This window comes from Rhinoraja longicauda, chromosome 37, assembly GCF_053455715.1.
Source record: "Rhinoraja longicauda isolate Sanriku21f chromosome 37, sRhiLon1.1, whole genome shotgun sequence".
NCBI lineage: Eukaryota > Metazoa > Chordata > Chondrichthyes > Rajiformes > Arhynchobatidae > Rhinoraja > Rhinoraja longicauda.
The window spans coordinates 9,122,100-9,135,848 of NC_135989.1; the positions used below are offsets into that span (position 1 = coordinate 9,122,100).

At 39.2% G+C, this 13,749-nt stretch overlaps 1 protein-coding gene across 9 annotated transcripts in view; it reads left to right on the forward strand.

Annotated features, from left to right (window-relative positions):
* The window catches only part of brd4 (bromodomain containing 4), a 142,961-nt gene that overhangs the window by 39,041 nt on the left and 90,171 nt on the right, over positions 1-13,749 (forward strand). For 8 of the 9 annotated variants that reach the window (XM_078429245.1, XM_078429244.1, XM_078429243.1 and 5 more), the window contains 2 exons: positions 4,929-5,241; positions 11,565-11,702. In XM_078429245.1, coding sequence (XP_078285371.1) covers positions 4,963-5,241; positions 11,565-11,702 — 417 coding nt within the window. In that variant the 5' untranslated portion in view covers positions 4,929-4,962. The remainder of the gene's footprint in view (positions 1-4,928; positions 5,242-11,564; positions 11,703-13,749) is intronic. The other variant, XM_078429250.1, reaches the window with a different exon arrangement.

Below are 13,749 nucleotides of genomic sequence, written 5' to 3' on the forward strand. Positions count from 1 at the left end.
TATCATCAGAGTGAATCCATGGTTTCTTACCTTAAAACCACCAATCAGATGGACCATTTCCCAATCAATAAGGACTCTGAAACGTTTAGTTCAGCTTCATGGGCAGCTTCTCTATGTGTGTACCTGGTACCTTCCCCCTTCTGAGCAGCTCAAGCAGCAACAGATTTGAACATCACTGTCCTGTCATAGCCCAGTCCATCAGAGAATCACTCTTCATGTGGATCTTGCATTTTCTAGTGGAATATAAGAATTATTGAATCTTTCTTTATTTATTGCCGATGTAATGATCTTAATCACATTTTGCAGGTACCTTGGCCATCCTGACATCACAGTTAATACACCTTTAATTTTAACATTTGTCAACCGTTGCAAAATGATCATAATGTGATTACTTTTTTTCCCGTAGGATCTAAAAAATTAACCCTATTTGATGCCCCATGCGGTATGGTGGGTTTTCCAAACTATTTCTTCTGATTTTAATTTTCCTCTTTTTGGATGAAAGTTGCAGTCCCCAACGATTTATTTTGATTTCAATTAACGTTGTTGCGAACTAGTGCTTTTACTCATCTGTAAATGATCAGGAGAAGGTTATGCTGAGCTGATGCCCTGAACTACTACGTTCTGCGTTCTTTGCTGAAAGTTTCTCTTTAAGTTAGGTCACATTTATTGCCAAGTGCTTAAATCGATGAGGTACAGGTGCAATGAAAATCTTGCTTGCAGCAGCATCATGGGTATGTAGACTCAGACAAATACACAAACATATAAATTATGTATAAATTACACAAATTCGGCAAAATAGTGGAGAAAAAACTGCAAAACACAAACTAGAAAAGAAACACGTCTATTGGAAGTGTTGGAGGTAGTCCGTAGTTTAGTTTATAGATACAGAGCGGAAACAGGCCCTTTGGCCCACCGAGTCCGCACCGATCAGCGATCCCCGCACATTAACACTATTCTACACACACTAGGGACAACTTACACATACACCAAGCCAATTAACCTACATACCTGCACTTCTTTGGAGTGTGGAAGGAAACCGAAGTTCTCTGAGAAAACCCACGCTGGTTACGGGGGGAACGTACAAACTCCGTACAGACAGCACCCGCAGTCTGGATTGAACCCGGGTCTCCGGTGCTGCGAGCGCTGTAAGGCAGCAGCTCCATCGCTGGCACAGTAGTGTTTGATTGTAAAGGTAGAATTAGAATTGTGCAGATTAGTTCAGGAGCCTGATAGTTGTAGGAAAGTAACTTCATGATCCTGGTAGTGTGGTACTTCAGTCTTCTGCACCTCCCGCCTGATGCATGGAAAAGAGGGCATGGCCTGAATGGTGGGAAACCTGGACAGATTTTGCTGCTTGAGGTAGTGTCCCATTTTTATGTTTTTGATGGTCATAAGAACTCTTCCCCCGATAGACCAGGCTGAGTTCCACATTCGGTGGGCTTTTGTGCTCTTGCTTTGGAATTGGTGTACCAGGCTATGGTGCAATCAGTCAGGATACTTTCTACTATACATCTGCAGAAGTTTCTCAGACTTTTCATTGACATGCTGCATCCTTTTTTACTTCTGAGATAATAATGTGCCTTCTTCATTGATTATCTTATGCTGGGCCCAGGACAAAGTCATCTGAAGTTTTAAGCCCAGGAATTTGAAGTTGCTAACTCACTTTTCTGCCTACCCACCAATGAAAATGGGAATGTGATCTCCTGATTTCTTGTTAAAGCTGCTGTAAAATGTCCTAAAGTGGAACTGTTTTAAAGGTTCTTTGTAAATGCAAATGCCAATTGTAATCATTGTAAAGTTAAATTGAATTCTTGCCCCCATCGCTTCTCGTCCACATCCCCATATTACCTGACAGCCTATGGAGTGAGTGTCAGAATTTTGCCTAATGTTGTGTTAGAGAGCTAATTCTCTAATTTGCCTACGAATGTGTTGCATCCATGCACAAAATCACCGTGTGAATTTGTAAAAGGAACAGTGCAAGTCCAAAATATAGTCAGTGATATTGGGAATCCACGCCATAAGAGTAATAATTTATTTATTGTCTGCATTATTATTGTGTACAACCGCAGCATGATCATTCTAATTATTTTGAATACACTCCAGTATGACTTTTTTGGTTTATAATACAACTTATTTAGTAGCGCAGAGTTGAATATGGTTAACAGTACTTTATTGGCATTTGGGTGATCATTGGGTAATTTCTTTAGATAAATGATTGTGGTCTTCATGTTTATCAATTAATTTGTGTGCATAGCTTCATAAAGAATCATCTTAAATTTAGGAGCGATATTTTTATCCGTAAATATAATCAAATAAAAGCACGTTTTATGGAGTTGAAGACCTTTTTATCTTGGGTCTTTCTCAGCATTTGGCGTAGAAAAAGTCTGAATTCAGTGTGACAATCTTGACAACTGGATGAATTGGCGCGTAAAGAAACTTTTGGCTAATCTTAGTGGTGTGCTGGTATATAATGATGTACAATTAGCTATAATGTAAGCAGCAATTTAGTTAAATACTGAGTTTGTTTACATCGTTTTTGTAGTGGCTGACTAAGTGAAAACAAATGGAAGGAGGACATGAGTTGCTCTCTACCATTGTACATATTTGGATTATGAAATTTCAGAAAACCTTCTATAGTAATGTAGTTCCAAAATAAAGGTTTTTCTTCCTTGTAAGGAAGTTGACATAAAAATCATCAATTTTAAAATGTCATAGTTATACAGAGTGGAAAAATACCCTTCAGCCCAACTCGCCCATGCCAACCAAGTTGCCCAAGTAAGCTCGTTCCATTTGCTTGCATTTAACATCTTATCCCTCTAAACTTCTATTTATGTACCTGTCTTTTAATCATTGTAATTGTGCCTGCTTCTACTGCTTCCTCTGGCATTTCATTCCACTGTACAGATAAGGTTGCCCCTCAGCTCACCTTTAAATCTCTCGCCTTAAATCTGTGCCCTCCAGTTGTAGATTCCTCTACCAAGGGAAATAGCATTCACCTTATCTAGCCTCCCACCCTCCTGAATGGTTAACCCTCAGTCTCTTAAACTCCAGGGAAAAAAGCCCTAGTCAATTTGTTCTCTTCTGAGAATGCAAGCCATCCAGTTCCAGTAACATCTTTTGACTTTTTGTCTGAGCCTTTTCAAGCTTTATAACATCCTTCCAATAGCTAAGCGACCAAAACTGCACATAATACTCAAAGTGCAGTCTCATCAACATCCTGTTACAGGTGTAGCGTGATTTGTGAATTCCTGTATTCGATGCCCACACTGAAGCCAAAGGTGCCAAATGCCCCCTTCACTCTATATGTGTTGCTACTTTCAGGGAACTATATACATGTTGTCTAAGATTAGCAAGTGGAATTTAACTCAGACAAGTGAGAGAGACGGTACAAGCACATCGTTCCCTGACAGTTGTGACATAGGTAGTCAGGGTGAAATGGGCATCTGGCACCCTTGCCTTCATCAATGTAGGCAAAGATCTTACATAGTTCAAACCACAAACTTATTAAACAGGTCAACTACATTCTCATCCAAATTGCTTATAATGAAATTCAGTGGACCCAATACCAATCCCTCGCACACCACTTGTTGCAGGCCCCCGGAATGGAAAACATCCCTCAACGGCCATTCTGTCTTCCACCTTCAAATCAAAATTGTTTCCAGTAAACCAACATTTGCAGTCCCTTGTTTCTACATTGTAAACAATTGGCTATTTAGTTCTTCACCTGTGACTGAATCTTCCAGACCAGCCTAAAATGCATTACGTTGTTAAAGGCCTTACTAATGTCTGGACTATGAATATTACCCTACTCTCGTCAATCCCCTTGGTTACCTCTTCAAAAAAAAAAACCACAAATTCATGAGAGCTAATTTCCCACAAACAAATTGCTGATCAGTTCTTTCCTTTGCAGTTGAAATAGACTCCCAAAATTCCCTCCAATAACTTTCACATATCGAGGGGGCACTCCACCTTTGAGGTTCTGCTTTAAACCTTCCTTATTTGCTAAATTCTCTCCACAGGACATCAAAAAAAATTTCTACCTATGTCATTGGTACCAATGTACACAATAACCTGGTTACTTACCCTCCCTCCCTATGCAACCATGGAGATATCCTTGACTCTGGTATCCTGGAGTCTTGCTTGAAGCCACAGAATCTCTAGTCTGACAGCCTAACTAGTTAATCACTCTCCAATTCTCGGCCCTCCCTTGCTGTGCATCAGATTAAGATGTGCCACTGATCTCGCTGCTACTATTGAGTGGCCTCTCTTCCAACAATATCCGAGCAGTATATTTGTTTGAAAGGGGAACAGCCACACTAAAATCCTGTACCTGGTGGTCACCACTATATCTGACTGAACATTGGCGTGACCACCTCCCTGAAGTTCCTTTCTATTACATTCTCTGTCTCCTACATGCTTTTTCAACGTGCCCATGTGCTCTGAGAGGAGCTGCGGTTGGACACACACTTCTAGAGACGTAGTCATCATGGACACGAGACTTCCCCCTGATCTCCTCTATCTCACAGGAGATGCATACCACTTTACTGACTGGCATAACTGCCCTTTTAATTAACTCAAGGAAAGGGATAAATTCTTCCTTACCTTGTTGTTGCTCACTCGTGTTGATTGCACCAAAACCTGGTCTTTTCCCTCAACAGCAGCACTTCGACCCTCAACACAGCTCCTTTGCAAAATGGTCGCTCCACTGCATCTTTATTTCCTTTCATTGCTGCTGGGCCTTGTTGCAAGAAAAACAGCACCTCACCTGATGCATACTTTTTAAACAGTCCTGCTGCTCCTACTATCTGGGATTAACAGTAATAAAACAGCAAAATTGCATGGGGTACTTTAAAATATTGCATTGGAAATTAAATATACAAGATGCGATGTGGAGTTTCACGTTGCTAACTCCATTGTTCTTGTTACAGGCTACCAGGTGAGGTCTACAATGGGATCAATGGTATGTCGAGTGAGAGTGGCCCAGGGAAGAGACTAAGAAAACTACCAGCGATGGGGGATGGCCTAGAAAGCACACAGATGTCTTCAACACAGTCACAAGCTCAACCCCAACAAAGTAATGTTGGTAATCCTTACCATCCTGAAACATCCAATCCCAACCGATCCAAACGGCTGACTAACCAGCTCCAGTTTCTGTCAAAAGCACTCCTGAAGACAATATGGAAACACCAGTTTGCTTGGCCTTTCCAACAGCCTGTGGATGCTATGAAATTAAACCTACCTGTAAGTTGCCTACTTTCCTTTCTAGTGACCCAGTCAGTTTATATTTCAAGCAGTGGATGTGCTATAAATTGTAATATAAGTTGAGGAAGTTACTAAATTCAAGCTAGTTTTGTTTTGGATCACATTCCCTTTGTATACTTCCTCATTGCTTTATCATGATCACTTTGGTGTATTCTTGCCCTGTTTGAATTTAATTTCCTCGTCTTCCCAGTTCCTGGTTTACAGGGAAGTGCCTTTCCATGGGGCGGAGCAGCCAAAATATGGACTTGCTTCTGTCATTTTCTATGTTGCAATTGTTGTCAGAAAGCAGCAACTAAATAATATTAGGTGCTGTGTTAAAAAGAAGTCATTGGCCTATAATTTTCAGTTTGTGGATAGGGCACCCGATTCAGCTTTTGTTCCTCCATTTATCATACTCAATAAATACGGTGATTGGAAACTGTCTCTTTATACTTTGTTATTAGGACTGTCCTGCACCCTTTTCTATTTTATTCAAGCTTTGTAAATACCCTAGAATATTTTGTTCTCAATTTCGGTCATAATTTTGGTTGTGTTTCTAATGACCATTGTATTAAATCCACTTATCTCTACTTATCGCTGTTAATTTATCCATTTTATAGATGGCCACATGCATTCATTTTGAGCATGATTTGAATGTTTTTCCCCCTTTTGTTAACAGATGCACTTTGAGTTCATTCTATACCTCTTGCAGTCTTTTAGTACCCACGTTATTTTATTTCCTGTTTGTTTCCTCTCATTGATCTTATTTGAACCCTAGTTGCCAGTTGTGCAAAGATGTTTGTTCCAGTTTGGTTTCAGTGGACACTGTGCCAGCCGACTAGAGGATGGCCGTTCCTTCGACTATCCTTTTGCTCAAGTGCTGCTATTCACTGGAAGAGCTTAAAACAAATTAGATGAGCTCGCTTAAAGTAATTTGGGATCAAATATTTGGACTTAAAATCATGAGGGTTTTTCAAAAATGAGATTAGAAAATGCAGAAAATATTCCGTGGTCAGACAGCATTTATGGAAAGGGATGTTTCATGTTGATGACATTTCTTCAGAATATCTGCTTTTTAAAACCTTCCAGCATCTGTAATTTTTAAATTTATTTTTAATGGGTGACTAATGAGAAGTTAGTTATTTTTCCTGTGCCTGAAACATAGTTTATGGGTGTGAAAGGTCTAGCTTTGTTAATTCTTTGCTATGAACTCAAGAAAAAAATTCAACAAGTACCCAGTCGGGAAGGAGGAGAGAAATAGTAAACATTTTAGATCATTGGTAAACCTTTCAGAACTGAAAAAAAGTTGAATAATTTATTAAAAGGGGAGGAGAGAACATAAGGAAGCTCTGATGGGATGGATTTATAAGCGATTAAAAGATAAGGATACAAATGAGTCAGTGTAAATTCAGAAGAAAAAGCTTGAGTGAATAGGTATGTAAAGGAAGCACAATATTTGAAATGGTAATGTAGTTGCTGAAATTCATAAGTTCACAAGTTATAGGAGCAGAATTAGGCCATTCGGCCCATCAAGTCTACTCCGTCATTCAACCATAGCTGATCTACCTTTCCCCCTCAACCCCATTCTCCTACCATCTCCCCATAACCCGTAACACTCATATCAAAATTGTTCATGATGTGAAATTGTTGAACTCAGGTGATGAATCTGGAAGACTCTAATTTGCTTGGATGAAAATGGGCCACTCCTTGAACCTGGATAGCGTTTCATAGGAGGCCAAGAACAGAGTATTTGGTAGTTGGGGCTCGAGGATGTTAAGAACATGCAAGAAAATAAGCCTCCACACTTGCACTATCAATTAATATTATCATGGCTAATCTCTGCTGACCTTGACCCCTCCTGTTTGCCATTTTCCATACGCCTCCATTCCTTGATTTTTCAAATATTTATCCAGCTCCACTTTAAATACCTTTAATGAGCTGACCCAACCCGATACGTCACCTATTCATGTTATCCAGAGATGCTACCTGACCCGCTGTGTTACTCCAGCACTTTGTTTTTAAGTATCGGTTAATTGTTCTCTTGACTTGAAAGTGTGTTGGAGATCCTGGTTGGTGGGAGTGAGGAGGTAGAAATGGTTGTTGTATCTCCAGTGGGTACACTGGAAGGAGAGCGTACATTCAGAAATGAGTAAACCCGTTGGAAATAGTTGCTTTATTATGCTGTAAGAGGGAGGAATAACTGGTGGAATGTTTAGGGAAATGTGGAAAAATGATTGAATTTTTTTGTGTGGATTTTTGTACATGTGGCATTGAAGTCATTTTGGGGATTTTCTAAATTGATAAAATTGTCTTTGTTATATTGGGGCTTTTTTTGTATAAGTGGTGCTGTTATTTGCTGTTTTCTTACACATTACACAATCCAGGCTTGTAATTTAAAATCAAATAGAATTCTAATTGGATTTTAAGACAAGAGAGGAATTTGAGAATTTTTATTCTTCATGTGACCTTTTTAAGTCCTTGTCATTCTGTATTTCTTCATACCAGTATTGTTGGTGGTATATTGGGCTATTTTCATAAAGCAAGATAAATGAAATGGCAAATCTAACACGATGGTGCAGCTTGTAGTGCATCTGTCTCACAACTTCAACAAAGGTTCAATTCTGACCATTGCTGCCTATGTGGAGTTTGCGCATTCTCCCTGTGACCATGCGAGTGTCCTTGGGCACTTCCGTTTTCCTCGCCTATTCCAAAGACGTGCTGGTTATTTTACTAATCAGTGACTATAAATTGCAAGTGTCGATGGTGGGTAAATCTGGGTTCGGAGAGGGGCATTGGTGTGAATGGGTATGTATGAGACAGTTGTATGGTTTGGTAGAAATGGGGATTTTGATTGATGAGAATTCTGAGAACTTGTATCGTTTCTAGGTTGAATGGCTGCCTTCTAGGTTGCAAGAGAATCTAAAAGTATTGAAATTGTGCCTGATCATGATCTTCTAATTTTGCTGCAATCAACAAATTAGGAATATTAATTTTATCTCACTACCTCATCTTTACTATTATCCCCCCTGGTCCAATCCGTACCTATGTCCAAGACACCTTGCACGCCCTTCGTCTCTTCAATGTCTTCCGTTTCCCAGGCCACCACTAGTTTTACTAACGGTTGCTAAACACTTTAACTCCCCCTCTCATTCCTGCACTGACCTTTCTGTTCTGGGCCTTCTCCATTGTCGGGGTGAGGCCCAGCGCAAATTGGAGGAACAGCACCTCATATTTCGCTTGGGCAGCTTACACCCCAGTGATATGAATATCGACTTCTCTAACTTCAAGTAACCCTTGCATTCACTCTCTCTCCATCCCCTCCTCCTTCCCAGTTCTCCGACCAGTCTTACTGCCTCCGACTGCATTTTATCTCTGTTTGCTTTGTTGTTACCTTCTCCCAACTAACAATGATCTATTCCACATTTTCCTTGATCTGCATTCCCTTTGTCCTGTTTTCACACCTTTCACTTCCTTATCTATACACTTCCTTATCTATGTACCTCCCATTCCCCTGACATTAGTGTGAAGAAGGGTATCGACCCGAAACGTCACCCATTCCTTCTTTCCAGAGATGCTGCCTGACCCACTGAGTTACTCCAGCATTTTATGTCTTCTATTTAAACCAGCATCTGCAGTTCCTTCCTACACACAAATATCAATTGTTATAATTAAAGCTATGTTTAACATTCAAACGTGTATCTGCTTCTGACACAATTCCGATATCAAAACCATAGCTTTTACTTGAGCGATAATTATGTATAATATAAAATAGCATCAGGAATGTAATGCATTTTTGTTTATTTCGGGTTTTTCCCTGGTTGGCAAGCTGACATGAGTGGTGTGCCACAGAGTGGTAGTAGGGCTTCACAGTTTACATAATTGACCTGAAGACATAAAAGGTAATTTGCAGAAAAGTAGGTATTGAAAGTAAGCATAATGGGAAGAATCCATCATTAATGATGGATTGAACAAGTGAGCAAAGATCTGGCAAATGAAAGAGTAATGTACAATTTTTGTACATGTGGCAGAAAAGTCTCTGGGGATTTTCTAAACTGATAAAATTTGTCTGAATGAGATAAATGAAAAATGTGAAATTGGATGGGAAAAGGGATGGAGCATATTATCCAAATGAGGAGATATTGCAGAGGTCTGAGATGCAATGTAATCTGGGTAACCTAATGGAAAATTTGTAAAAGGACACAATATGGGTGAACAAGTCATTAGGAAAGTTAGCAAGCTTATTGTTTATCGTGAGGGACAACTGAATGCAAAGGTAGGAAGGTTTATGCTTCAATTCTGGGGGGCTCTGGTGTAACCCTACATGGAGTACTGTGGGTAATATTGGTCTCCAATTAAAGTGATGTTGCATTGGAAGCAGTTGAATGAAGGTTTCCTGCAATGGCATTGGGTTTTCTATGACTCATTTTCAAGTATTTACAAAGCAGATAGCTCAGACGTAAAAAAGCTGCTTCAGCGATGTACTGTAAGAAAATAACTGCAGATGCTGATACAAATCGAAGGTATTTATTTCACAAAATGCTGGAGTAACTCAGCAGGTCAGGCAGCATCTCGGGAGAGAAGGAATGGGTGTCGTTTCGGGTCGAGACCCTTCCTCTGACTGATATCAGGTGGGTGGGACAAATTAAGGATATAGGTGGAGACAGGAAGATAGAGGGAGAACTGGGAAGGGGGAGGGGAAGAGAGGGACAGAGGAACTATGTAAAGTTGGAGAAGTCAATGTTCATACCGCTGGGCTGCAAGCTGCCCAAGCGAAATATGAGGTGCTAATTTCTGGTGGGCCTCACTATGGCACTGGAGGAGGCCCATGACAGAAAGGTCAGACTAGGAGTGGGAGGGGGAGTTGAAGTGCTCAGCCACCAGGAGATCAGGTTGGTTGAGGCGGACTGAGCGAAGGTTACATCAGCGATGTACTGATGTGCGTTAAGTTTAAATAATTAAAAAAATTATTTTAACGTTTAATTCTTTCAAGTGCAAATTGTTCATGAATTCCACAAGGCGAGAAGGATAAATCGGCAAGCCAAATCCTAGTTAATTTCCTTCCAATAAAGACAGAGAAAAATAGATGTGTGTGGGAAGTAAAAAATAGGCATTTGTGAGAGGATAGAGTTTAACGGTGGTAGTAATTCATGCTGATAATTCAGATTGACAATCACCATGTGATATTATGCGATTCAGGCTTCCACCAAAATAGTTATTAGATTTCATTAACCTATTTCCACTTGTCAGTTGTGGTACCTGATACTAATGTGCCAATTGGATCCTTTCCAACTTGGGCCAGGCAAAAGTAAACATTCGAGTAATAGCCTGTTTGGATCACTGGCATAAATCAAGTAAACTGATAAATTTGCCAAGTCTTAGAAAACGTGTTGGCTGACTAGACAAACCAGCAATTTTGGAAGAAAAGCCAAACAGTGAACAGGCTCAGTCCTGATATTTTAAATTATTTTGAATGTATGTATTGCTTGTATAATTTTACAATACCACTGACAAGTGGAATAGGTTTATATCAGTGCAATAAACTGATCTTTGTAAAGGTTATTAATAATACAGATGAACAATGCATCGCTTCAGTACCCAATCTTTGGAGAACATTTATAAGTTGAGGCTAATTACAATTTAATATTTCAATTTTTTTCTTGTCAATCAGTCTCCCAAATATCTAATAAAAATTGAGTATCCAATTATTTGAGCAATGAACGTTAATTCATGACGTCCTTGGATACGAAATTTAAAGCCTTCACAGCTCGTGAATTTTGGAGTTGATTAACGTTTTTGTAGGCAGCAGTCAATCAGCGCAGACCCTCATAAACACTGTAAAGACTAGTTGGTCTGTCCTTTTTATGTTGGTTTATGGATAAATGAATTCCATGAGAGTACCACATCCCTTTGAATTCTGCCATGAGCCTTTATGTCCATCTGAGTGGGCTTGGTTTTAACATCCTAAGCCTAAGTCTCAGTGTGCATCAGAGTGGATCTGTATTAGGTGTTTGTCTCTGGAGTACAATAATGTCGACAACATATTTAAAAGAATTTCAGAATGATTACAACATGAAAGGCTTTTTGACCGATCAAGTAGAAACATCCCACTAGTAGAAACATCCTCTCCATATCTATTGAAATTGGCTTTAGCTTAGAGATACAACAATGTTGCTAGCAGTGGTGCGGAGGAAGGACTACTTCAGCTCCACTTGTCACCAAAATGTTAGCGATGCTCTTAAACCACTGACAAAATGAATTGCACTGTAAAAAAATCTTTGTTTTGAAAGTTTGAAATTTTACCTTTACCACTGATTTTTCTTCAGGATTACTATAAAATCATCAAATATCCTATGGATATGGGAACAATTAAAAAACGCTTGGAAAACAATTACTACTTGAACGCCCAAGAATGTATTCAAGACTTCAATACCATGTTTACCAACTGTTACATTTACAATAAGGTACGACTGTGATACATGTGCAATGAGAGTGAAAAATAACCATTTTTTCCGACAGATAATTCTTAAGAGAAAATGTTGGGATCAATCATGTAAAGAAACAAGTGTGGTTTACTTCGAGACTGTTGCTCTCCCTTTCCCAGGCAAGCCCTCTGCTACAACGGTGAACACTTTGATGAATGATTCTGACACCGAAGCAGTTGTTCAGTACCTAACCCCAGCTGTGATTTTCATAGACACCTTCATGGTGTTTGCTTCATGATGGAAATTCAATCGTACAAGAATATCTGCTCAAAGATATATGCACTTGTTTATGTATTTCAACATTTTACTTTCTGTGAATACACCGTCCTTGATATTTTTAAGAGTCTTCAAACAAAAAAATGGAGATGCTACTTACTGCTGACAATGACACGTAGTAGTTGACCGTTCCCCGGATAAAGCAACTTGTAGAGGTTTCAGGCCTGTTTAAGCCTGTGAAAACAAGCTGACCCCAACCCAGTTTGCAGCAACACACCAACTGTTGATAATACTTGCCAGCTTAAGCTCCCAAATGCAGTCCATCTCATGATAAGGGTCATGATAAATAAGATTCATCAGACATGACAGGAACGGGCTCTGGAAGCATGTTATATTTGTCAATATTCCCATCCAATACATTGCTAACCATGTGAGTATGCAAAGTTGAAGATAATAAGTCAGTAGATAACATGGACTTAAATGTGAAGTACAAGTAGACTTAATTACTAAAATCACTTTTGTTCTTCCTAGACTGCTGCTAGATTGTAGCATTAGGAACTAAAACAACAAGGAAGGATTTATGCAAATAATTGTGTTTTGTACAGTACGTTAGTTTTTTTTGGATAAATATGATTGGAATAACCTGTAATTTAAAGTTTTTTTTGTTTGGAGAAATTCTAACAATACTTGTGTATTCTGACAACTGGCATTTTGCATCGAGTGTCTAACTGAGGGGATTGGAATATCCAGGAACATATTCAAGGGCTCCTTAATATTGAAAAAGAAAAAATGAATATTCTGATGGTTCAATTATGACCGTTTATTGATTGACCTGGGGTGAGGGGGGTGGGCAGTGTATTAGATGGAAAGCCAATCGGGAAAACTGCCATTGATTTGAATGGTTGTTTTCCTGCTTATTACAGCAGAAAACATTTTCAAGATGACTGATGGAAAAGTTGTAGCTGATGTCCAGGAAGCATCATGTTCTTCTGGACTTCAATGTCATGATTTAAAGTGATTTTTCTTAAAATGTGATCTTCATAAAATGGACTGTGTTTGTGTTTCACTTGCTGTGTATCCGGGATTATATATAAACTGCAATTTGAGATCCTGTTTCCTCTTTGAGGGATCACATTTAAATGACATCAGTCCATCATGATGCTTACAGAGTGGTGTGTAATTTCAGTAATGTGCACGAACACAATAATACATCGACCGAGTATTGTGTATAATTTTTCCCGCTCTCCCTAAAAATGTTAGGAAGATGCAGTAATAATTAACCAGATCACTTCCTCAGATGTGGCTATTTCCTTTGAGAGCTGATACCTTGTGCAGTTCTGTGGAGGGGTGATCTCTTGATACATAAATTCTTACCAGACATTACAAGGTGGAAGCAGGATGTTTTCCCTGCCTTTGGATTAGGAGGTTACATTCTCAATCAGTGGCAGGCCATTTTAGGAGATCAGGAGAAAAAAAGCAAGACCAATGGTTTGGAATTCTCCACAAAGAAGGCTGTGGACACCTGACAGAATTTACTGAAAATAGTAACAGATTTCTGGATAGTGCACGAAAATAAGATGGAGGCAGAACAGATATGATCTCAATGAATAAAATCAGGTGGCCTGCTTCAAACTATGTTATCACAGGGAAACTGCTAGAATCTAATGTTGAGGACTTGATAACAGGGCAGTTAAATAGTAGAAATGGTAAGAGTCAATACGGATTTATAAAAGGGAGAGCTTTTTGAAAAATCTTAAGCTTTTTAAACTTGAAACAAGCAAAATTGATAAAGTGAACCAGTAGGTGTGGT